At 46.4% G+C, this 24,315-nt stretch overlaps 2 protein-coding genes across 3 annotated transcripts in view; both read left to right on the top strand.

The window, feature by feature from the left end:
- Nucleotides 1-6,286, top strand: part of SLAIN2 (SLAIN motif family member 2) — a 34,746-nt gene extending 28,460 nt beyond the window's left edge. For both annotated transcript variants that reach the window (XM_042808028.1, XM_042808029.1), the window contains 2 exons: nt 3,124-3,442; nt 4,948-6,286. In XM_042808028.1, coding sequence (XP_042663962.1) covers nt 3,124-3,442; nt 4,948-5,014 — 386 coding nt within the window. In that variant the 3' untranslated portion in view covers nt 5,015-6,286. The remainder of the gene's footprint in view (nt 1-3,123; nt 3,443-4,947) is intronic.
- Nucleotides 6,287-21,501: 15,215 nt separating this feature from the next.
- On the top strand, nt 21,502-24,234 carry SLC10A4 (solute carrier family 10 member 4). Its single transcript, XM_042808030.1, has 3 exons — nt 21,502-22,106; nt 22,364-22,574; nt 23,250-24,234. Exons 1-3 carry the CDS (start codon nt 21,721-21,723, stop codon nt 23,763-23,765), a joined length of 1,113 nt encoding a protein of 370 aa, XP_042663964.1. The 5' UTR covers nt 21,502-21,720; the 3' UTR covers nt 23,766-24,234.
- Nucleotides 24,235-24,315: the final 81 nt, after the last annotated feature.

Below are 24,315 nucleotides of genomic sequence, written 5' to 3'. Positions count from 1 at the left end.
AATCCAGTATGAGTCAGGTCTCAGACTCATAGAATAGTAAAGATCATCTAGTCCGGCCCCCCTGCAATGAGCAGGGACATCTTCAACCAGATCATATTGCTCAAAGCTCCATCCAGCCTGACCTTGAACGTTTCCAGGGATGGGGCATTTACCACCTCTGGGCAACCTGTTCCAGTGGTTCACCACCCGCATTGTAAGAAATTTCTTCCTTATGTTTAGTCTAAATCTACTCTCTTTTAGTTTAAACCCATTACCCCTTGTCCTGTTGCTGCAGACCCTACTAAAAAGCCTATCACCATCTATCTTCTAAGCCCCCTTGAAGTACTGTATGTCCACAACAAGGTCTCCCCAGAGCCTTCTCTTCTCCAGGCTGAACAACCCCAAGTCTCTCAGCCTTTCCTCATAGGAGAGGTGCTCCAGCCCTCGTTTTTGTGGCCTCCTCTGGATGTGATCCAACAGGTCCGTGTCTTCCCTGTACTGAGATGGCAGAACAGTTTATTGATTCCCATCATTTTCCCTCATCTGTTATTTTGTATTGATCTGAATCATCTCATCACAGTGGTTATGATTTCACAACTGCAGTAGAATTGATCCTGGTTTCAAGTTGGTGTGCAGCAGCTGGCCTTGGAGTGCAAGCCAGACAAGGTTGTAGCTTCACAGCATCCTATTTTGCCGGGTGGGGATCTTGTGCTCCCTGCTCACAATCCAGGATAGAATCCAGACAAGATGGGAAATCTAAATGCAAAGTGCCATTTATTTTTATTCTTGACAGATGTTTTAATTGTAGTTGGTTCTAGCTACTTAGTTTCTGAGGAGATGGAGTTGCGTAAAGTTGTTAAGCACTGCTCTTACATGTTTACATGTTTTTATTAAACGTGGATAAGCTTAATACTGCCCATGCTTGTACAATTATCAAATAGTCTTTGACTAAGGCAGTACCTCACTCTTTGTGATCCTGTCTTACAAATAGGCCAAACTGAGTTTTATTCAATATCCAAAACTGCTCTAAGACAAAGTTCTTTGTCTGTAGAACAGAATTATTAGGCAGTTTGCCAGAGACTGCATCATGTGGACTGCTTTGGAGATCACAGCACATCAGAAGACAATTCATTCCTTTATGTACAGGAATGAATGCAGCTCTCAGTAATGTCCACAATGCTGTGCTGACAGGAAACGTTTTATGAATTGACAGCTCAAGTTGGAAGCATGGTAAAATATGGTCAACAGAAAACTGGAGAGAATGGAGAGGTCTAATTTACTGGATGCTTAGTTTCACTGGGAATGTGGCAGTTAGAACTTTTCACTGCTTATATTCTATACCTAAAATCTTTTTCCCTGTTGTGCCTATAAGAGGCCCAAAGCTATAGTCAGTTCTCATACATGAGCATTGCTCTATTGGTCAAGTGCTAACGGGATGCTGTGTTTGTGTCCCAAGCAAGTGTTGTAATGAGAATTTTGGTGATAAAAGCTCCCCATGTTTACATTGTAGAATCACTTGGAAGTTCTGCAGATTCATTTGTACTGATGTTACAGGCAATGTCACATTTTAAAACTTCTGATATGCAATCTGTCTTAGACCTGGGAGCACTTCGCTGTTCTTTTTGTCCCGTCATTCTGCTGTGAATGCTTTCCTTAATCCCTTTTCTGGCTTGAATGCCAAGAGTGGTTATTTTAAGGATTTTTATTTATTCTCCTTGCTACTTACCAACTGTCATGTATTGCTGACATCTCTGCCACCTTTTTTGTCAGCTTTTCCCATGAGTGGCTTCATGCTGCGTTTGATATCGCTGTCAGTGGAAAGGCCTTCTTGGATAGTCCAGAAAGGAATCAAATCCAATTCACGTCTGTAACGAGACACGTGTTAATCTTCCTAGACATCCCCTATAAGAAATGGCTTCAAAATACAACCTGAGAACTACCGTTTCCTCTGCACCCCATCTAAGATGCCACATTCCTGTCATTACTTGTCTCTTCTCTCACTCCTCGTGTTCTTCGTGGATCTACCTTGTAAAACGATAATAAAAGCTGTGTGAACAACCATCTTCTTTATGTGCGACATCTGTCAAAGAGGATGCAACTTTGGTCTCTGTATAAAAAAGTTAGTGGAGGAAAGACTAGTTTGTGCAAATCCAGTAAATGTAAATGTGATTTTGTTTTACTTTCCTGATTGATTTGATTGTCCTGTGTCGACTGTTACTGACCCATCCTAATCAGTTTGAAAAGCTGGTGAAATTCCATTTAAGTACTAACATGATGGATTAGTTTAAGTGTTCTGCTTAGGGATACATTATGCATAATTTGGAAATATTTCTCATACTTGTGAAGGATTGTGCTTGAGGTTTGGCATTATCAAAGAACCATTGGATATTCTGGCTTATTAACCTTTGCCAGAGAGGACTTGATAAAGACCTTACTTGGCTACAGAGTATTTGAATACAGATATTAGCTATACTGATAATTTAGATAATGTCTGTAAGAAGAAGAAGGCTGTAAGTTATTATAGTTGTCTGGTTTAAGTTTCATAGTAGCACCTTAATTTCTTTGGTGGGGGGGGTTGGCTGACCCTATCTTTTTTATTACCCCATCAGCCAGTAAATCTGAGATGTGACTGTATCTTTAGGTAAATTCTAATTCAGTAGATTTGGTTTAAAAGAACATCATAAGACAAACAGTAAGATGCTCTGCACTCAGAATTTCATCATTGAAGGCTAATACACACTTTAAATCTATTTAAAGACTGTATCACACTACAATACTGTACTCTCCAACGTGTTCTTTCAGGGATGGGAATTAGCTTCACGTGTTTCTGAAGCAGTTAAATTTCTTCTTAACAAATACGTTCTCCTCTGTTCCTTTTGACTTGACTGATACAACGGTTAGGGCCTTACTAATATTACTTACAAATACAGATGAATATTTTAGTAAGCAAATGGGACAGTAGAGTTATGATATCAAAAACACGTGACAAAGAGGACATCTGAATTCCTGTTTCTCATTGCTGCTTGACTGGCTGTATTCCATTATACATTCCATATTGTTTGAATATTCACATAATTTCCTGGTTTTAATTTCAGTTATACTGTAACTTAAGCTTGAAAGTAACTTCTGCATTTTATTTTCCAGTACCTTCTTCAAGTAAATTCCGCTCACCTGCAGCACCGTCTCCCCTAGCTCTCCGACAACCATTGAAAGCATTTAGTAACCATGGACCCGGTTCATTTGCTTCTCCAGAAGCCACACAGCTGACACACAGTAGTTCTTCACCAGGGCCTCTTGCAGCCCAGAGTTCAGGCTTGCCAAGCCCTGCCAGCAGTATTAACAGTACTACTCTTACCAGACCGGCAGGGACAGCAGGGATGAGAAGTGGTTTGCCCAGACCCAGTGCCCCTTCTGCAGGGGGCATCCCAGTGCCTCGTAGCAAACTTGCACAGCCTGTTCGCAGGTGAGTATGTGACAGCCAGTCTCAGTTTGAAGTTTTCATAATGAATTTGTGCTGCTCCTTCCTGCAAGTCTTATTTTGATTTGAAGGTCTTTAAGAGTGGAAAGCGAGACCTTCACGTGAAACACTTGCCTATGCTTCAAAAACAGTTTTGGAGCAAAACACAGAGAAAAAGGTTCTTTTATTAGAGTGTGAAGGTGAAGGAGTGAAAGTGGAATGAATAATGAACGATACCGAACTTAAGTACATAAAGTGTCTTAGTCTGGGCTGAGAAGGCCGTAGGAATTTGTCTGCATGTGGCAAAAAGCCATCAAAATATAGCTGGCAAGTGAAAATTCATTTGCAGCTGAGGGATGCATTCTGAAGTCAGAACTATTTTCTTCTTGTGATCAGTAAGTCAAGCAGTGGTATCGTGGTGAGAACAGTTTCTCTCATTGGGCAGCTAGAAACTTTAGGAAAGAAGACACACAAGGACAGGGGAGGCATCCATAGCATTTGCTAAACTTGATGTAAAAATCAATGCAGTTAACCCACAGGACAAAACAGAATTTTCAGCTTAAGCATAACCTCTGTGCTAGCACCCAATTGTAGGAGCTGCTTAATGTTAGAGTGTTTGGCAAACAATGAGACCGAGTATTAACTGGAAAGGCTACATGGGCAGTTTGTCTTCAGGAGAATCAGAAGAAAGCGATGGGTAGTTTAGAATATGTGCTCTTAATGCCGCGCTAACGGGGATTTTCACTGAAGGTGTGAAGTGGAAACCAGCTGACATAAAGCAGCAGTCATCTATGAGAAGTACTAAGAGTCTTCTTAAACAGAAAGGATAAACGGTTGGTCTCCAGCACCGTAAAAAAAGATAAAATAGGTCAACAGCAAAGCAGAACTCTGTTCTGCAGCGAGTGCTGGGCAGGGCAGTGACACGTGACTGTCGCAGTACGGACTGTTTCCGTCCAAGTCTGCACTGTCAACGGTACGAAACTTCGTGCAACGAAAACCAGTTGGTTTTGACAGGAAGTTCTTAATAGTAGCAAAGTGGTTGTCCAAATCACAACTTTTCTTATAGAAAAGTTTCCTTAAACAGCTTTTTTTTAAAAAAGTTTACATACATAATGCAGTATCTGTACACAGTGCCAAAATGAAGGATCTATGAATGTCAAGATTTTGATGTAAGCAATACTCTGAACAAGGATTTTCCTGTTTATAAGTCACTGGGAAAAAATGGCCTATTTTTAGGTGGCAGCAGATTAAGTTTGTATTCTTACAGAGTATAATGGCAAAGTTTTCTGTATATGCAGATGCTTTTCTGACGTGGTACTTGCCAAGATATACAACACTTAGAACCTGAAAATGAAAACACTTCGGGGTTTATCTTAACTAAACAGTATTGCAGAGAAGTAAATGAGCAGAGTGTATATTTCAACTAGTTGTAAAATGTTTAAATTCTCTTTTTGTAGACGGTGACTTCGGCAATTGCGTATGAAACTAAAAAATATCTAATTTTGTTTTAGATCATTACCTGCTCCCAAAACCTATGGCAATGTGAAAGACGAGAGTTGGAAAGATGGCTGCTACTGAACTGCAAAGTTTAATGCAAAGTTCCAGTACTCATGGATGCTTCCTCACCGGGCTCAAAGACAGCTTGATTATACAAACTGTTCAGATGTGACTTTTGGGATTTGTAAAAATTCCAGACCTCTCTGTCTCTATTAGCACAAACTGGCAGAGATTATAAAGCAGCACTTTAATGACATCTAACATCAGATGTTTGGTGGTCATACAATCACTTCTACATTAAATTGCTATCAGCTCTGGGGGTTTTTTCTTGCTTGCTAAAAATGTATCAATATGAGCATTTATGACAGTGGCCAGTGTCTGGGCAAAAACCTAACGAATGCCAAAGAAATGCCCATCTTGAAAAAAAAAGCAAGTATAACAGTCAATTTACATTGTCCAGAACTTCATTTTCAGCCTGTTTTAATTCAGCAGAAAAATTGGTGAATATGTACTATTGAAACAAGGCTACGTTAATCAGAACTAATATTCTGATTGCAGACTGCTACACTGCTAGTGAAGCATTGCTTTTCACAGTTATACGACATTCTCATTGGGGACAGTGGTACGTACATCCTTCAGAAAGAATCAGAAGTTACTCTGGAGGATTAGGCAGAACAGTAAGTAGTGGCCATGGCTCTTATTAACATGAGAGGCTTGAATGTAGCAGACACACACAAATGCAATAGTATAGATTGCATCTTTCCTATGTTGATTTATCAGTTTCACATGCTCTTGTATGTTTGATTGCCAAAAGGGCTTAGTATCAGTTGTACAATCTTTCTGACTTCAAAGTTCCTGGCTCAGGAAAGATGGCCTTTGCTATTGTAGCCACATTTTTAACACATGGCTCGCTATTCGGGGAAAACATTTTTTTATAGCAGGTTTCCTTACAAAGGAAAGAGTAAGTTGTATGTTAATTTGTTCTAATACCATATCACTATGCTTGCAGCCTGGAGCAACTGTAAATGCTGATAGATAAGGAGAAGGAAACACAACTATGCACTTGTAACATACAAATTCTAAGGTAATGAGTTGACTCTTGATGCCAAATGATATTCATTTAGGTGATGTTCCATGGTATGAGGGAGTTTTCTGTATCCTATTTTTTTACTTTCATCCATTTCTTAAATTGGTTTATTTTAAATTGTAAATATTTTTACAGAAGATATTGCCCATGTAAGTGTGTTGAAATATGTACTTTGCCTTACATATGTGTATCTTACATTACTGGTAACAGAGTATGAAACCTGCTATGTCTGTTTACAAGCTATTAAATTCCTCTGGTGGCTCTGACTTATTCTAACACATTTTTCTCAGAACAACTCATATATTTAGCATTTGAACCATTGTTTTCTGTTTTGGAAGACATCGTGCAAACATTTGTAACTGAAGTTGTATTGGGTGGGACTAGTTAAATGGAAGGGATTTTGTTTGAAGCTTTTTCAGTATTTTGGATGTACAGTTGATGAAGTAAGAGAATGTGAAGGGAATATCCTTTGTGCAATGACTGACGAACACTACAAGTTGGATTGGACAGTAGGTAGCGTTCAGCCCCGTTAGTATCTGAGTTTGGAACTGCTGGTCTATTTTGACTCCCACCACTAAGAGGATAACTAACCCTGAAATTCTAGCACTTGAATTTTAGGCCAGCATTAACATATTCCGGGATGAAAAGCCATGCAATACTACTTGACTTGGAAGAAGCCAAATAGGAAGGAGTGGAGACTAATTTGCAGCTCTGATAACTCAAGCAAGCTTTGGGTTGATGAACAACTTCACACTCCAGACCACGATTTGTGCTGAGACATTGAAGTCAGGGAATCAAATATACTGTAATTCAGTCAGATTTCAGCAGGGGTAAAGAAACTACCTTGAAGCAGTAAACCAGTACATACCACTAATCCAGCCTGGGGTCATTCGCTGGCACAGATAATGGATGTCGGTAACTCACATCACTGTTGAGCAGAGGAGAGGACTAGACCAAATGTGCATATTCTCACTAAAGCCCAAATTTTAACATTTCAGCATTTTACAAAGCAATGCTGCAGTCTTGGTTGAAAAAAAAAAAAAAAAAAAAAAAAAAAAAAAAAAGGTGGATTTTATCCAACACTTGACTGACTTTTAAATTTTTAAAATCAGTTTAGATGATGGTATTGGGGGGTTTACCATCGCTGCATCAAACTGTCGTGTACGTTTCCTTAAGTAATTCATCACTTGGGTAAGTTCAGCTTAAGTTTTATAAGGATTCTTTCCTCTGCTGTTCTCCCCTGAAGTACAGCCAATGACTTCCTGAAAAGACAGACTGTCTGTTTACTAGAAAGCCTTTGTGCATTACCAGTTTATTGATATCAGGAAATCACGGGGCTCTGTGTTTAGAGATTTACTGCAGAAGTGTGGAAATATGGATTTGATAAACTAGTGCCTATGATTTACTTAACTTATGTTTGATATAGTAGTAAGGGTTTTATGAATGTGGATTACTTTTTGTGCCAACAGCTCGGAGTTGTTGTATGTGTGTAGGCAGAAGGACTTGTTCTGCTTGCAAAGTTATTTAATTTTTTTGTGTTTGACTGGGTTTTTTTGTAAGTGTTAAAAGTGTAAAAAAAAAATATATAAAATATTCTTACCACAGAATACTTCCTGGATCATTATTTTATAACACATTGTTTTTAAAAGCTTTTAGAAATCTAGAGGGTATTACTTCAGGCCTTTTTTGGCTGGTTGGGTTGTTTTTCAAGAACTATATTTACTTTTTCAGAAGTTACCAACATCAGCTTCTGCTCCCCTGTAATTCATGAACTGAGTACAATGCTGTATTTGGGTGAATATCTGTGATTTCATTGACAGATGGATGAAGATTTGTGTTGTGCCTCTGCTCTGGAAGGACAATGCATAATTCAGTTATGTGAAAAACTATTCCGAATTTGCATCCAGAGTGATTTGGTTTTGTAATTCCTTAGTGTATACAAGCTGCCTTTCTATTTTTACAGGATTTGTGCTCACATCAACCAACCACATGAAACAAATTTTTCATTTTGAAAATTCTGGAATTTATGCAGAAAATTGACCAATGTAAAAATGTACCTAAAGCTGCCTTTGAATTGTTAAGTACATGTTTTAGCTAGCTCATATATGAATGCCTCTATTTTTTGGCTCACACACAAGCAAAAAGCTTGTTTTGAACTTGGTAACTTTCTGTAATCTGCATTTTGCTACAAAGCAACGTAGTATATCCAATAGTAACGTGAATGCTATCCTTTTCCTATCTTGGTGTTAATAAAGTTAAGCTAGGTTTCCTTCTATTTGGTGACCACTTAAATCTGTTTCAAAAAATCTAGCCTGTGAGGCTCACTATTAATTGTTTATCCCAGCATAGTCCCCTACTTTGTAATTAAGGCAGTAGATTAAAATATTTCCCCCTACTTAGATGACCTTATGCAGAGCTGGCTTCACACCTCCTGCTTCTAAATTGTGCTCCGCTACACCTCCCTTCATCGCTTTTTAGTTCTGCAGTCAAGAACCATTTGCCCCACACCCCTTCAGGAAAATAGAGGCGAATCAAAATCACAGGCAATGAAGAGCCTTTTGCGCTTCTCTTTTAGTAGGTTTCTGTAACAAACTCTTCTATATTAAACTCTTGTTAATAATTAGCCTCATCCTATTGCAAGACTCAAGACAGAAAATACTGTTTCTACTGTTCTTTTATTTTGAGCAAAGGTACGGCAGCTCCTTTGGTTTGGGCCCAGAAGTGCTAGGTCATGATTTATTCGATAGTGCGTTACCCTCTATGAGTCCAGTTGCAGTGGTGAAGGAACATAAGCAATGAAGATGTAAGGAGGCATAGGGTTAAAGCTGCTTATGCTGCTGAAGTCTTGGGTGGCTCCAGAGCACAGAGTTTTGATCATTTATAACTTTAATACAGATATTTCTGAGAAAAATGCGGGAAACAAATACAACAGTGATATGGCTTTAGTTCTCCCTCTTTTGATCTGTAAGAACAGGACTAAACGTGAGATTTATTCTTTTTCATTCTGATTTTTTAAATAAAACACGTGTGATGTGAGGGTGCTTTGATTTAAAAAACAAAACAGAAACCCCACCTGCTCTTGACTTACATAGATGCCGCTCTGTAGTACGAGGCTGATGCTTCCAGGCAGTCTGTTTGTAGTCGTCTTGTTTGAGCAAGCTGAGGCTGGGATTCAGGTGCTCTCTGGAGTATCCATACGTTACACAAAACCTCACGGTAAAGAAGATGCTCTCTACGCGGAGAATTAAAGAACTGAAAGGAAAAGATTCCATGAGACTCACTTTCCACAGGGATTGTTTTAGAAAAGCATTTTCAGCCCTGGCATCTCATACAGTTGTACTGTGTGTCACTGTCCTCTTCACACTAAATGATAAACTGTTGTGACTCTACCTTGAGCACTTACAGGATGCAAAACATAACTGTAGTGATTAAATTAAACTGCAGATCTGCAGCAGGATTGAAAGGAACAGGTAGCTAAAATGATTCCTTACCAGCAAAGTGATTTTTCAACTTGGTGCATCATCCACATCTGTTATAAACAATGAATTTTTTAAAAAAAAAAATTGTTAGTTTTGAAAGTTGGGAAGTCTGAGTTTCTCTGCAGTGTGGCACTCTCACGTGAGACAAGAGTGGACTCTATCTTTTACAACACTAAGACTAAACAGAAGAAGATACTTCTGTTGTAATCTGAACTCCTATCATCTGCATAAACATGGATAAACATGTAAGTCCATTTTCTTTTGGAAAATTATTTTAATATCTTACAAATATACAGCTTAGAAGGGCATGTGATGCCTTCTCCCTTAAAGCATGCAGGCCTCCTTGCTTCTCTTAAATGATCCCTGAAAGTTTACTTCTATTGTCAGCTACAGCCAGTGACATGCAAAAAATAAGCATATTGGGGATGAATGGTATGTGCCTTACTAAGAGGGTGGTCCGTCCCTAGCGTTACCTGACTTTTGGTTATCACATATAACACGCAGAATACAAACTATGAGTTCCTTCTGTTCTTTTCCATTCTTTTTGCCATGTTTTTCTTGAGACTTCAGCAAAAATTGCAACTTTTCACAGTCCTGCTATGAGACACTGTTTAAAATTCTTGCTAGTGCAAACAACTCTGTGGGATGTCAGACAAGCTACTCATCCCCACCCAGCACGTGGTCTCAAGAAGCGCGACACCAGCTGCCTCCGTGTTCCTCCAGATGAAGGCTGTGAGAAGAACCAGGCGAACACCTGCCACCCTGCCCAGCTCGGCTGCAAAGGCAATCTGGGAGATACTTAGCGTAATATATTTTTCAAGATTTCTTACAGCTCTGTGCATTGGGAAAAGTGAAATGAACAGAATCGGTTCTCATGTGAACGATAACTCATTTCTGAAAACACCAGCGTTTTTTGGTCCGACTCAGCTATTTTCTTGCTAAAAGTAGCTGGTGAAATTAGTCTAGTAGTATACTTTTCTGCTGGTTTCTGCATAAGCTTGCTGTTTTTATATTCAAGGAAAGGGCATTCATACTAGTTTCTTTCTGTAGGAAGGACAGTTAATGGCTTCAAAAACATTAAAAGGATCCATTTTAGAGTTTGTGGGTTTTTTTGCATGAAAACTACCTATACAGTAACAGGAAGGTGAGTAAGGACACTGGTCTCTGTTGTTCTCCGCCTCTGTCCTGCCCAGGAGGAAAAGATGTTTATTAATACAGGAGCAGGACATGGGTGACTTGGGACTCTGCACGGCCTTGGCTGCTTAAAGCCACGAAGGTGAACAAGAACTGTGGGGTGTGACGTGCTGGTGGCAGGAGCGGGGTCAGGGGGACGGGCAAGTGCTCTGGGCTTTCCCCGGCCTCTCGCGCTTCCCGGGCGTCCTGCCTTGGCCACGGGCAGAGACAGGCCGCTGGGCTCGGCTGGGTGGCCCTGCTCCAATCCCAGCATCGCTGCACTTGAACTCCTAGAAGCCTCCTATATTTGTCTCAAGGCGCTCTTCCTACGTTTTTTGTTGTTGTTGTTGTTGTTTGTTTCCCTTCAGACATCACCAGCAAACAAATCTGTACAAGCCACCACAGAAGCTGAGTTACCTGACTGATCCTTACACCCCTTTCACCGATTAACCGGGGTTAACGCTGCTGTATCGTTTCACAGCTGCTGCTGCTCTCTCTCTGCTTCAGATGGTGCCAAAATGCTGACGGGATAAAGTGATGCTGGAGCATGCTCTGGGTTACACAGAGTTTGGTTTGCACCCTGGTCAGGGCTGAGGGCAAGGCCCGCTGCACTGCTGGCTGACTGAGCCTGATACATGCTAAAGAAGCACTACGTAATGTGTGTTCAAGCAGAGCTGTTTGTCTTAATGAAGATCAGCAGGGCGGGATTGTCTTGTGCCATCTTAAATATATTTTCATCACTCTCCTTTAAAAATTAAATTTTATTGAAGTACATGCTGCCATTTTGAATCCCCTCTCAAAGAAAAAGGGAGTGGGGGGAGAGCAGGCAAACCTTCATGCTCTGCCTTAGCTCCTGTCTTAACCTTGAATTTTGCAGCCTGAGGGTCGTCCATTTACCCTGCATTTACTCACCCAACCACTGAGCCCAGAGCAAGGTTGTATTGTTTCTGTTCATCCCTTCCCCACTGGGCTAATGCAGACACATAAAACCACTGTCAATGCTGCTCCAACTGACCTGTCTTCAAAGGAGTTAGGAAAACCTTGTCTTAAGTCTCATCTTTTAGAGCCGTGCCTGGATGTTGGTGACAGCAGTGTGGTGTCACCACCATCACTGAGCCTCAGGAAGGCAGCCTGCAGCAGCCCCTGCCATCCATGCCCACCCAGCCTTGCTGCCAGGAACCTGCAGCTCCCAAGCCACACAACACCCCTGCCAAAAAATACACCAAACACACAGGCAGCATGGTTAATCCCCAGATTAAACACCCAGGTTGCTGGTGCAGAGCTGGTGCTGTTGAGTCAGCACACACAGCCCTCCTCAATACCGGTGGGATCAAAAGAAAAAATCAATTCATGGTGGTGCAAGGCTGGGCTATAGGACACCCTCAGTCGGTTCCCTGCTTTGCCATATACACTTTTGAGGATGCCTCATTTATTTCTTGAGCCGCACTTCATCTTCACTGAAATAACCACCAGTTTCCATAACTCACATGCTGGGAGCGAGGGGCAGGTGTGCTGCTGTCTAGAGAAAGGGTCAGCCAGTCGATTCGTATCTTGTCTGGTACAGCGGGGTAAGTTAAGAACAGAAATTTGCTCAACCTCGGTTTATAAGCTCAAATGTCAGAAAGCAGATAAAGTCTACTGTAAATGTCAGAGTCAAGGGATTTTTCTTTTCCCTTAAAAAAAAAAAAAAAAAAATCAACAAAGATTTAGTTATTGTATTTCTGCTGTCATTCACACAGGCTCAGCTCCACTGAGCATGAATGGTATTGTCCAGGTACACAAACATACTGTGGGCGTATTAAAAGGGACTGGCTTAAAGGCATGTGTCTGGTAAAGCATCCAGGCCCAGCTCGGCCCCCTCCTTCAGCAGTAAAGCAGCTTGCAGTAACACAAGGCTCTGCTAAGGGCTGAAAAATTCAGGCCACTTTCTCCTGAGCAGCACACAGGGAGTTAATCAATAGCTGGTGGGCATCTCAACTTTACAATTTATCTCCACAGGAAAAATTGCCCAGAGGAACAAAATACAGCCTCTGCAGGCACTTGCACCCCTCCAGCCACCAGTGCCAGCCTTCCTGCCCGACAGCCCCACTCTCAGTAGAAAAAATGGAAAACGTCTTTTCCAAAAAAACCACCTTGCAACCTACTGCTCAAGGCTTGCTGCCGCATAGTAGGTACTACTGATTTCTAACCCTTATTTTCCCACTTTGACAGAGGTAGCACGTCAGCTTAGGGCTCCTTTCCCTGGGCTGAGTGCCTCAATGGTAGAACTGAAGGACGGAAAGTAGGAGGTTCTCGTTAGCAGGCTCAAGGCACGGACCCTCTGCAGGGCCTTGGCTCGGCCCACCTCTCCCACTCCTCACCCAGGCTGTTCTCCCGTGCTGCCTGCCCTGCCAAAGCCTCTCAAGATTTTTTCATTAGCAGATTCTTTCTATCAGCATGTTCCCACTTTCTGCATCCTCCTCATGATGAAGATAATTAAATAACATTCATTACCAAAGCAAATCACTGAAATCTGCCTACCAGGAACTTCATTTCAAAAGTCAAAACAACAGGTAGGTTACATTCATAGCCCATTTACATACTCTCTTTAGCCCTTCTATTTTACTGTCTTTCATGCATTTTCTTTCTATTCCTATAAATGCTGCTGGATTTTCTTCTCTTCCTTCCCAGGACTCTCCAGACACTAGAGGGAGGTCTTGCCTTCTCTGTGCTTTTCAGTCCAAAGTTTGGTCTAGTTCAGCTTCGATTCACCACATTGTCCTGAACTTAAATTGTCCACATGGTCCTGAATGAATTTAACAGATGCATTTATACCACAAAAGCCCCAGTCTGAGGGCAGGCCAACCTGTGCACAGCTGGCCATAAAAATCACCTTTTGTATGTGACTTTATTTACAAGAGAAGAGATAAAATTCAGCTTATTTTTTCTGCATGTCACCTTTCATTCTTAGAGATGCCAGGCTGCAGTCCGGGTTATCAATGACTGGCCCAATGCCAGTTTTGATATTATAAGCTTGTTGTCGTGATTTTATGATTTAGGACATTTTATTTTTCATATGTGCCACAGAGTCTGAAATATCCCTGTTAGACTTTTTACTCAGTGTCAGGTGGATTTAAACCTCCCAAAATGTTTAAGGTTTCAGAAATACCTTCCCACTGTTCTGGGCTTTTTCAACTACATGTGTAGTACCACATATCATTATCTCAGGACTGTGGGATGTAAAAAAACCTCCTCTGAACAACTTACGTTTAGCAGTGAGCCACCAATCCCACTGCCCCTGGCAGGGCTGTGAAATGGTGAGGCAGGGTAGGAGCCTGTGTTGCACAGGGACTGCTTCAGCTCTGGGGCAACAGCAGTGATTCCAAACTGATGCCATTACTACTCTGCAACGGGGAGGGCGGGCCAGTCTCCTTTTCTGCAGAGCCTGGCTTCTCAGGGCTTCCAGATGTTAGCATCTGGTCCACGAAATCTGCTGGGAAGAGCTCAGCTGCAACCTGCGTTTTCCTACAAGCAACAGTGGAATTTGCATTTGGTATATTAGGGCTCAGTACGTTGGTTGCCCAACTGCTCTTACTGTTCATTATGCCCTTAAAATTTAATTTTTGGTTACTTAAGAGCTTTCTAAAATCAACTAGTAGTGAGTGGACACCTCAGGCAGGAAGAAATATCCTCCTGTCTTCGTACCCGGCACTTCTGCTTACACACCCCCAGAGAGGAAATAAAAGATCTCGTTGATGAAGACATCCACGCTTTCATCTTCCTGGCAAATCAACAGGTATACAAAACCCAGGGTACCTCCCCCTCAGCTGCAGTGACAGGCAAGTTTTACTGATATAACAGGTTCAAAACCGAGAAGATTCTCTAGGTTATTAAAAAATGTGCTACTTTATCATGCGTTTAAAAGTGCACATAACACAGTGTGTCAAGGCTATTTTCATGGGATTAATATACAACGTTATCTAAGACAAGTATTAAGAGATTCTTATTATGTTTGAGATTTATTTCTCCCCATTTGCCTGAGATTTCTTCTAGACAGCTTGAGATTTCATTTAGGTAACAGTGGACCTATTTTGAAGGGCTTGCTTATTTGTTGATCGGCGTCACTGATACTCATTTTTATTATTTGGTAAATAGTTGTCAACAAGACAAGAAATACTTTTATTCTACGCTTGTACAGTTCCTAACACAAAACAGTCTTAGTCCACATCCAGGCACCTTTGATGCAGTGATACAAACGGCAGATGAGTGCAAAGATTTTCTTTTGTGTAACCTGAGATAGAATATGGATGCTATTAACTCTTATCTTTCCCATGGGTCCCACTATTAACATCCCTTTTAATATGGAGAAAGCTTTGGTGGGAGAGGGATGTAATTTGTCTTTGAGGTGTCAATTAAATGAATACTCTATGAAGCAACTGCTGCTGTAGGTATTATTAAATTTACTTCCGCATTTTTGGGATATTTAAACTATTCTGTGGGACAATACATTCTTGGTGTCATTTACCCTGATTTAGCATTTTTTTTGCAAAAGCCAAAATAGAGATTTTATAGGCACAGAACCACTTCTGTGTGACCTACCTCCATATTAGCTCCCTTGACTTATGTCCTTAACCCTGACCAGGTTCCTGCATAGGAAATTAAGAGGGGGCTGGGAGCCTCAACGGGCAGTGGAGGCCAATAAGCCCGGCTGGCTCTGGGCCTGCCACTGCACCTGCATCCTAAAGCCCCAGCGTTTACCAGGTTGTGCACATCCCATTTTATTAGTGTGCTCTCTGGCCTCGACGGCACCGCTGTCCCCTCACAGCCATCAGGGTCCCCCCGCACCCGCAGATGCTGAACAGGCTGCTCGGGGCACTCTCAGGGAGGTAAATCAGGGATGCAGCACCCAAGACGTGCCTGTCTCTAAAGCACGACAAAGACTGTCTGCCCATGAGTGCCTGTGCAAAGCAAGACCCATGCCTGCGGTGCAGAATGCCATTTGACTTTTAAAACCAAATCCAGTGCCTTCAGAAGCAGCCTCATCTCACCTCCAGTCCCTGCCTGGCTGGACAGGATGCTAATTTTGGCTCTTCTGGACCAAGGCATGCATTAGTCATCAGGTCATTTATTTCATTACGACTTTTCATTTTAATCCTGATAACACTCCAACTCCAGGAAAAGATCAAATGGCAACAAAAGGGAACAGCGTCTGAGGCAGAATTATTTCTTATTTCAATTTGGGTAAAGGTATCTCACAAAAAGACAGTTAATTGCTTAAAGAAAAAATTTCTGCTAGTAATTATTTTACAGTTGTAGAGGTACACCTGCCTCAACAGATGACCGTCAGCAATAAATTTACAAAATTATTCTTCAATGATCCTCCAGTTTTGTCTCCTTTCATGGACCAGAAGCCTTTTTCTAATGGGATGGTTGGCAAAAGATCTCTTCATCTCGTTTTTAAAAGGCAGATCATGGAGCCTTGAACACTTAGTTCTAATTATGAATTATTGGAACACTGCGACCCGAGTTGTCATGTACTTCCTTGCTGATTAACTGTCTTCAGGCATCTTAAAAATAAACATGGGGGAACACCAAGTATAATGGAAAGGCTTTATGATAATAATTTCTGCCCTTGACTGCTAACCCAGACTTTCAGTGGAAGGATCCGTCCCCAACTGCTCAGAGCGACTGAACAGGTAGCGGGGACACAAAGGAGCCAGCGCAGCCGAGTAAGGAGGCTTGTGCTGTTTCCCTTCCACACCACTTGAATTTAATAAAATCTCAGAGGCAATGAGTTGCAGAGCACTGCTCCCAAGGAAGGCGTAAATACGGAGTAGAGCTGGACTGAAACAGGCATCATTTGGAAGAGGAATCAGAGGGAGAAGGGGACAGGACTCCCATGAATGGAGAAATCACAAAAGCAGGAGGGAAAAGGAGAGGCAGAGGCAGCGCCGCGGCGGAGAGAGGAGGAGGGTGCCTGGATGCCTTTGCCACCGGGGCCAAGGGGAAGGGAAGGATGATTTGGTGGGATCCCACCTGTAGAGGAGACAACAGGGACGCAGCGATGGCTCCTGCCGAGGAGGGGAGGAAGGGACACGTATCTAATTTTCCCCACACTGAAATTCAAACCCTGGGTCTGGTCAAGGATGCTGGCCGTGGGATCAAAGATGCTGATGATTGTGGAGATTTACCGAGCAGGATTGAGCTGCGGCGCCGTGCTAAGGACAGGACAGAAGGGAGTTTAAGAGAAGCAAGTTTGGGATGAAGCGTGACAGGGCTGCGATGGGGCCCGGTGTCGTGTTGGAGGGCAGCAGAGAAGCCCGGGCGGCAGGGAGGGGAGGTCTGTCCGAGCCTTTCTGCACGACAGACGGCTGCAGGAGCAACGAACGGGAAACCGGTGGCTCTTGTGTGTTCTGAATCGACACGGTCCAGCTGCACTCTGCCTTTGTGTGAAACACAAGCGGTTTGGGGCAGGAGCAACATGGATCGATCAGCCCATCCTCACCAAAGCAGTTTCTGTTGGTGTCTGGCTGGCAAGGCTTCTTACGAACAACTTAATGGCACAGTTCTCAACGCTTCATCTTATTTCAAAAACGTATTTTCTTGCCTGCTTAGTGAGCCAGCTCTCAAACAATCTAAAATTAAAAAAAAAAAAAAAAAAAAAAAAGCCACAAGTCTGCTAAGATCTTACAGTCACTGGCTCAGTGAAGGTGGGTTATGGGTGAGGGTGACAAAAAGGTGCAAAGTCCCCTCTGTGCTGCTGGTCTTGAGAGAGGGAGCAGGAGCCAGGTATCAGAGAGGGACCTACTTCAGCAAAGGACCAGCTGACGTGTCAAAGCACAAAGGTAACCATGGAAGAACAAGCAAAATCACCAGTATCTCTGCACAATTACGCTCCAATTCCTAACTCTCCTAAGCCACAAAAATAACCACTCTGGATCTAAGTTATAAATAAGAACAAGAATATGCATTTAATGGAGTTTACCACACGTTTACCCTGGACTGCACGTAGGGGGATCACCTGGTACACCTTAAGGAATATTTTAATCCAAGACAACGACAGCAAAGACTTTTTTTTCCATAGAAAATGATTACTGTCCTATTAAGTCTTAAATTTTCTTTTTATTTCTATTTATAACCTAGGTGCAGAGCGAGTAAAGTAGAAAAAAAGGGATTGCACAGCCCCTGGAAATCAGAAACTGCTCCTGCTAGGTCTCACCTGAACATCATTTTCTCGGCAGCACTTTGTCCCAGCCTCTAGCAGCACCACTGCTTAAAGGTGCTGACCAAGAGCTTTCCATCCTCCCGGACTATCCTCCGGAGGCCTCTCCTCCTCTGCAAGTGCCCGGCACAGCTCCACAAATCAGCCGGCGCAGACACGCAGAGAGACAAAGCATGACTTACGGGTGGGTGACGCCATCCCACGGCAGCCGAGCTCCGCCGCTTCCCGCAGACCCGGGCACAGCAGTCAGCGAGCCCAGGGGGGAGGAGCGGGAGCTGAAACGGGTACCCAGCTGAAATGGGAAGAGCGGGCAGAGGAGGGGGTGACCAGCCTTTGCTTTCTCACCCCACCCCACCATCCTGCTTTTATGCAGTGCTCGTAACCGCAGCATGCACGCACCTGAAACGCAACGCGGCCGGGATTTAGGCTTCCAAGTCCAAGACTCTGATTTATCCATAACTTGCTCGGGATTTGCAAACCAACCCTTCCTGCCCGAGGCTCCCGAGCACGCGGAGCAACGGGCATAACGGCAGCACACACCGAACCTCCTCTTGCTGCCCCAGCTTCAGCACAGGGCACAGCACCCACAGCGACTTCCCTTGGGGGACACCGAGGGCACCTCATTGCCTACACGCAATGATTGCAATTTTGTAATCATCCCGGGCTATGCCAGATGCTTTGGATCTCTGGCACGAGAAGCAAATGATTCAAACAACATCTCCACACAACGTGCTGGAGCAGCCACTAGCTGAGCAAACAGAGAGGTCGCTTTGCTCATTTCTTACAGCACTGTCAAAATTCCTTACAAGCCTATCTTCTATTTTTCACCTTTGATTCCAGTTGGAGAGAGGGAAGGCACAAAAAATCCTGTTATAAAAGAGCAAACAAACTTCCTAGTGTTTGAAGGACTTCTGCTACTGCAGACCAGTTTATAGCACAGGTGTTCTCCCATGGAAGTCAAACCCCTCCTAAGAACAATGTAAGGCAATATTACTTACAAAAGTTACAAACTACAACAAGGTCATATTTCAGTGAGTCCTTTCCCTCTCTCTTCTTGCTCTTGCTATCTCTTATCCTCTCACCCATTTTTCAACAGAAGGACTAATGAGGAATAACTTGAGAATGATACATGATCAGGTTTACTTGCCAAGTCTTTTTATACTTGAATACTCAATCTGTTGCTTACAGCAGTAGCAGGGTAGGCAGTATGCTTTCTCCTGCCCTCCACAAAATAGAACAGAGAAGGAATTAGCCATTGATTTAGTTACATCATGGTGTGTGCACTACGTGTGAGCCGGCTGCCTTGCAGCCAGATGCTGCAAAACTACTTAGCATCACTCCAGACTCCGGACTGTACTTTAACGATGACATATTGGGAAAGCCTGCAGCAAGTTAAAGAGACAAGAACCATGCTCAGCGGCGGATACAACATTTTTTCACTGTACATGCAGGATGTGAAAATATGCCGGGTGCCACCCAGGGTGACGTTGCTTGCTTGGATGGACAACCAGCGAAGCACATCGGCTGGGCTCCGACTTGGCTTTCCCTGATGTCAGCAGCACTGCTCTTGTTTAAACCAAGAGTTAAGTTTGAATTTCAGCTGGAAAATTTTAAGAAAAATCGGAAGAGGTCTCGATTTGTTGCGATGCATTCACGACACTTTCCCACTAGAAACGCTTTAGTTCAGCGTCCCTTGAAACTCAAGTTTAGGTTACGATGACAGGGTGGGCTCTGAAAGAGGATGCATCTGCTTCACCATATCTAGGGTTTCTGTACTCCTCCTATAACCGCCTATATGATATATGTCGTACGTTATGACCCAAAAATATCTTCTCATGACCCGCCCTGCTCCAGCAGGGCGTTTGGGGAATGACCCTGGGAGATAAAAGGGGAGGCCTGGCCTGTGCCCTTCACACCTGCTTGATAAGCAGCTGCCTCATGCTCCGAGCAACTGGCCCAGTCCCAGCTTGCCCACGGCGATCCTGGCTCGGTCACGCCACAGGGAAACCGCACGGGCATCGCTTACGAACCAGGGAGGGCATGATAAGCAAATGACCTGCATGTCGTGAAGCCCAGCGTTGGCTGTGTGGAGAATGGGACAAGATATAGCAGTGGTAAGACTTGAAGAAGAACAATAAATACACTGCAAGCCCTTTTCTGCCTATGCTGACCTGAAAATTAAGTCCAGAGGATGTTGTTGGATCAGAAAGCCAGCCATCCCCTGTGTTCCCCTCCTGTAGCAGTACACAGAGCCCAAAAATATGAATGAACTAAAGCAATCCAGATCCTGTTTGGCTGTTCAGCTCTGATGACTCATCTTGCCTGCGCTCTCCTTAGGCTAATGACAAGGAAACAAACACAGAACAATATTGAACTTGGCATCATCTTGGCAAAGTTGCTGTGCCCGGGATTTTGTCACTAGGTACTACTTGCAATTCTTGTGTCGCCTGCACCCCAAGTAAGAATTAAAGGTTTAATAAGCAAATAGTCTGTTCTTCCCTTAAGTCACCAATAATTTCTACTCGAATCCTAGGACAGCCTAAAATCTTACCCAAATAAATTTTTGAGAAACTTGCTGTGTGATGGAGCTTAAGGCAAGCGGGCGGTCTGGGCGGCTCCCATGGGCTCTCTCTCCTTAAATTCAGTGTGTCCCCCTTGAGCTGCGACCTGAGACGCTCCAGGCGGAGCAGAGCCACACACTCAGTGCAGAACCCAAGGGGCAGCCCCCGGGGATGCTGCGTGCCGAGCCAGCTCCCCCCACCCAGGAGCGGGGATGTGGAGCGGCGGCTGCGACCCCTCCAAATTCCTCTGGGTGAAAGGAGGAACGACGGTCACACTCCCGAGACGCGCACGGAGTAAGAATCACCTGTGTCCATCCCTCCCTCAGGGGCTGCCCGCCTTTCCTGGGAGCTCCTGCCCTTGGGATCCCAGCTTGGCATCCCACACAGCATTTTCCTTTTGAAAAAGGAACAGGGTGACACACAATTATTCAGTGAAAAGTATGAAATAGTGGAAACGTAACTGTTGTAAGTGCAGTTTTATGACTGAGAACTCAGTAGTCTCCCTTGGATGGGATTTCTGGGTGACGGACTGCATTTCTTCCTCTGGTTTCAATACTCGTGTGCCTGCCAGCCTGACTGCTGCCTCCACCGGCAGTGACTGCCCTACAAAGGTACCACCAGGTCTCCTTACAAGCTTCTGGGAACCCACCAGCAGAAAGCGGTGCCTCCCCGACCTGCTGAAAGGGTTTTCCATCCTCCCTCGCCCGCCCTTCACAGCAGCCGGGGCGATTTGCGGGGCGGGGGAACGAGCTCGGCTGTCCCTCGGCAGAGGGTGGGGGGTGACTGGTGCTGCGCACCGGGGGACACTGCGACACCGCTTGACTTTTCGCTGCCGACGCCAAAGTAAATCCCGCGGTACCACGGTCCCTCCGCAGGAAAAGCCGGGCCCTGCCCCGGCCCTCGGGAGGACGCGGGTGGCCGTGGCGGCTCCCGGCGGTGGCACCGGGGGGAGGGGGAAGGGGGGGGTCCGAGCCCCGAGTCCCCGCCGCCTGCGCTTCCCCCCGCCGGGGCCGGGCGGCGCTGGCACTGCCCGCCGTCGGGGCGGCAGCGAGACACCGCCCACGCCGGGGGTGGCCCCGCGTGGGTCCGGGGAGGCGCCCGCAGCAGACGGACGGCGCGCAGGGGGCCGGGCGGCGAGCGCAGCGCCGGGCTGAGCCGGGCCGGGATGCGGGTTCCGCCGGCCGGCGGGGCCACCCTCCTCCGCACCCCGCGCTGATCCCCCCGCCGCCCGTTCCCTCCTCCGGCGCTCGGCGGGGAGCCGGCGGCTCCCGGGGCCGGCGCAGCCCATGGCCGGCTCCGCGCAGCCCCCGGCGGCGGCGGGGGGCGGCGGCCCCGACGGCGGGTCGGTGGCGGGGGGCGGCGAGGCTTTTGGGGACCGCTCCCTCAGCCAGGGCTTGAGCGTGCTGGTGGGGCTGGCGCTCTGCGTGACCATGCTGGGGCTGGGCTGCGCCGTGGAGCTGGGGCAGCTGGGGCAGCAGCTGCGGCGGCCCGTGGGGCTGCTGCTGGCGCTGCTGGGGCAGTTCGTGGCCATGCCGCTGCTGGCCTTCCTCCTCGCCCTCATCTTCGCCCTGGACGAGGTGGCGGCCGTGGCTGTGCTGCTGTGCGGCTGCTGCCCCGGGGGCAACCTCTCCAACCTCATGTCGGTGCTCGTCGACGGGGACATGAACCTCAGGTAAGGGGGGGGGGAGGGCTGCGGCGGGCCCGGGACGCGGGTGGGGGGTTCGGTGGGCACCTACCGGTGGTGGGGCCGGGCACGGCGCCGCTGGAAACCCCCAGCGCTGCTCTGCAGCCTCTCCCCGGGGCGGGCGGCTTACGCGGACCCCCCCCACCCGCCTCCTGTCCCCTTCCCTAATAAGCCCCCCTTCCCGCGGGGGGCTGCGGCTCCCCGGGGCTGCCCCCCGCGGCTGATCGGGTGTCTTTTTGGCGCAGCATTATCATGACGGCCTCCTCCACGCTGCTGGCCCTCTTCCTCATGCCCCTCTGCCTCTGGGTCTACAGCCGCCACTGGATCAACACGGCCCTGGTGCGGCTGCTGCCCCTGGGGGCGGTGAGCCTGACCCTGGGCAGCACCCTGCTGCCCATCGGCCTGGGGGTGCTCATCCGATACCGGCACCCCCGCGCCGCCGACCTCCTGGTTAAGGTAGGCACGGCCCCGGGAGGTGTGTGTGTGTGTGGGGGGGCGGCCGGGCTGCGGGGATGTCCCGGGGAACGGCAGCGGGTCGGGGGGGGGGGTGGGTGAAGGCAGTAACCTTTCTGGTCCCTCCGAACCGATGGTAGCTTCACATTGGCATGTTCCGCTAGTTAGGTGGAAGATAAGGATTTATAGTCTTGAAATAAAACAGCGAGACAGAGGTGGAAAGTGAGGGCAAGGGCCTGGGACCCCCCCGGCACCCGGGAAGGAGGGCAGCGAGGCACTGCACCCCGGGAGGCACCCCGGGCCCTGGAGCATTCCCCGGCATCCCTCCCCGCTCCGCTCCCGCCGGGCTAGCGAAACCAACCCGCGGGCACGGCGACGCTTCCTTAAAACACGCAAACAAATGAGCTTAATTCTGAAAGGAAAAGTGAAGCACAAGCCCTGGCTCTCTAGTTTCCCAGCAAGTCACCCCAAAGCGAAACGAGTGAGGGCGATCTCAGCCTCTTCCTCTCCTGGGATATGGGCAAACACCACCAAAGTCCTGAGCCAGGAGCAAACCCGGGAAGGGCAGCGCAACCCTGTGTCGCAGTTTAGCCTCTCTGTCAAGCCTCTACCTGCTACGCTTATCCTTTTAAACTAATAACCCCTGTGTTGTTTATCCATGTCTGTATCTGTTGCCAGATTTCCCTGTGGTCCCTCTTGGTGACTCTGGTGATCCTCTTCATCCTGACTGGGACCATGCTGGGCCCAGATCTGATGGCACATATTCCTGCGTCTGTTTACGCCATTGCAGTGCTGATGCCTCTAGCAGGGTACGCCTTGGGATACGGCTTAGCCACGGTCTTTAAAATGCCCCCCCACTGCAGGAGAACAGTGTCTTTGGAAACAGGGTGTCAAAACGTCCAGCTCTGCACCGCCATCCTAAAACTCACCTTCCCCCCAGAGCTCATAGGGAGCATGTACATGTTTCCCTTGCTTTACGCGCTTTTTCAGTCGGCAGAAGCAGGACTCTTTGTGCTGGTCTACAAGATGTACGGGAGAGACAGCTACAAACAAGATACGCTGGGTGAAGAGGAAGACACGGATATTTCCTACAAGAAACTGAAGGAAGAGGAGGTGCCCGATAATTCGTACGGCACGGTGACCACAGAGGAGCACGGCTCCGTTCAGATAGAGCCGACGCAGACGGCGCTTTAGGGGAGGTGACCCCCGGGGCTGGGCGACGCGTGTTTGTGCTCCTGACCAGGCTGGGGCTGCGCTCGCCGCTGAGCAGGCAGAGCTGCCCGGCCTCCATCGCTTCTGCAGCCGCTCCCATTGTACAAGGTGATGTGTGTTTATTACCGCGACAGTTGTATTTCCTCACAAATAAATGTGAAAAAAAAAAAAAAAAAAAAGAAAAAAAATGAAGAGACAAAGGAAAAAGCATCCCTGCCGACGCCAACCAGTAACCGTCCGTCTTCCCGCGAGGAGGCTCCTGCCCGCCCGAGCGCCGCAGCAAGGGGCAGGAGGAAGGGGACCAGCGTTTTGCGGGGGCAAAGCCAACGCGGCGCCAGTGCGGACGGACGGGCAAACCACCTTGCGCGCGCGCATCTCCGTGCCTCCCACCCGCTGTAAAAGCATCGTGCTCGTTGTTCTCACCACAAATACATGGCGAAGCTGAACCAAACCCGTGTGGCCCACTGATTAATCCCGCGGGGGGCAAGGAAGGGCCGCGCTGCCGAGTTCACCGGGGGAGCTGTGTTGGGGC

Source organism: Tyto alba, unplaced genomic scaffold, assembly GCF_018691265.1.
Source record: "Tyto alba isolate M040663 unplaced genomic scaffold, T.alba_DEE_v4.0 Super-Scaffold_6, whole genome shotgun sequence".
In the NCBI taxonomy this organism is placed as follows: Eukaryota; Metazoa; Chordata; class Aves; order Strigiformes; family Tytonidae; genus Tyto; species Tyto alba.
The sequence above is the reverse complement of the archived record's forward strand: the minus strand, read 5'-3'. Positions and strand labels throughout refer to the sequence as shown.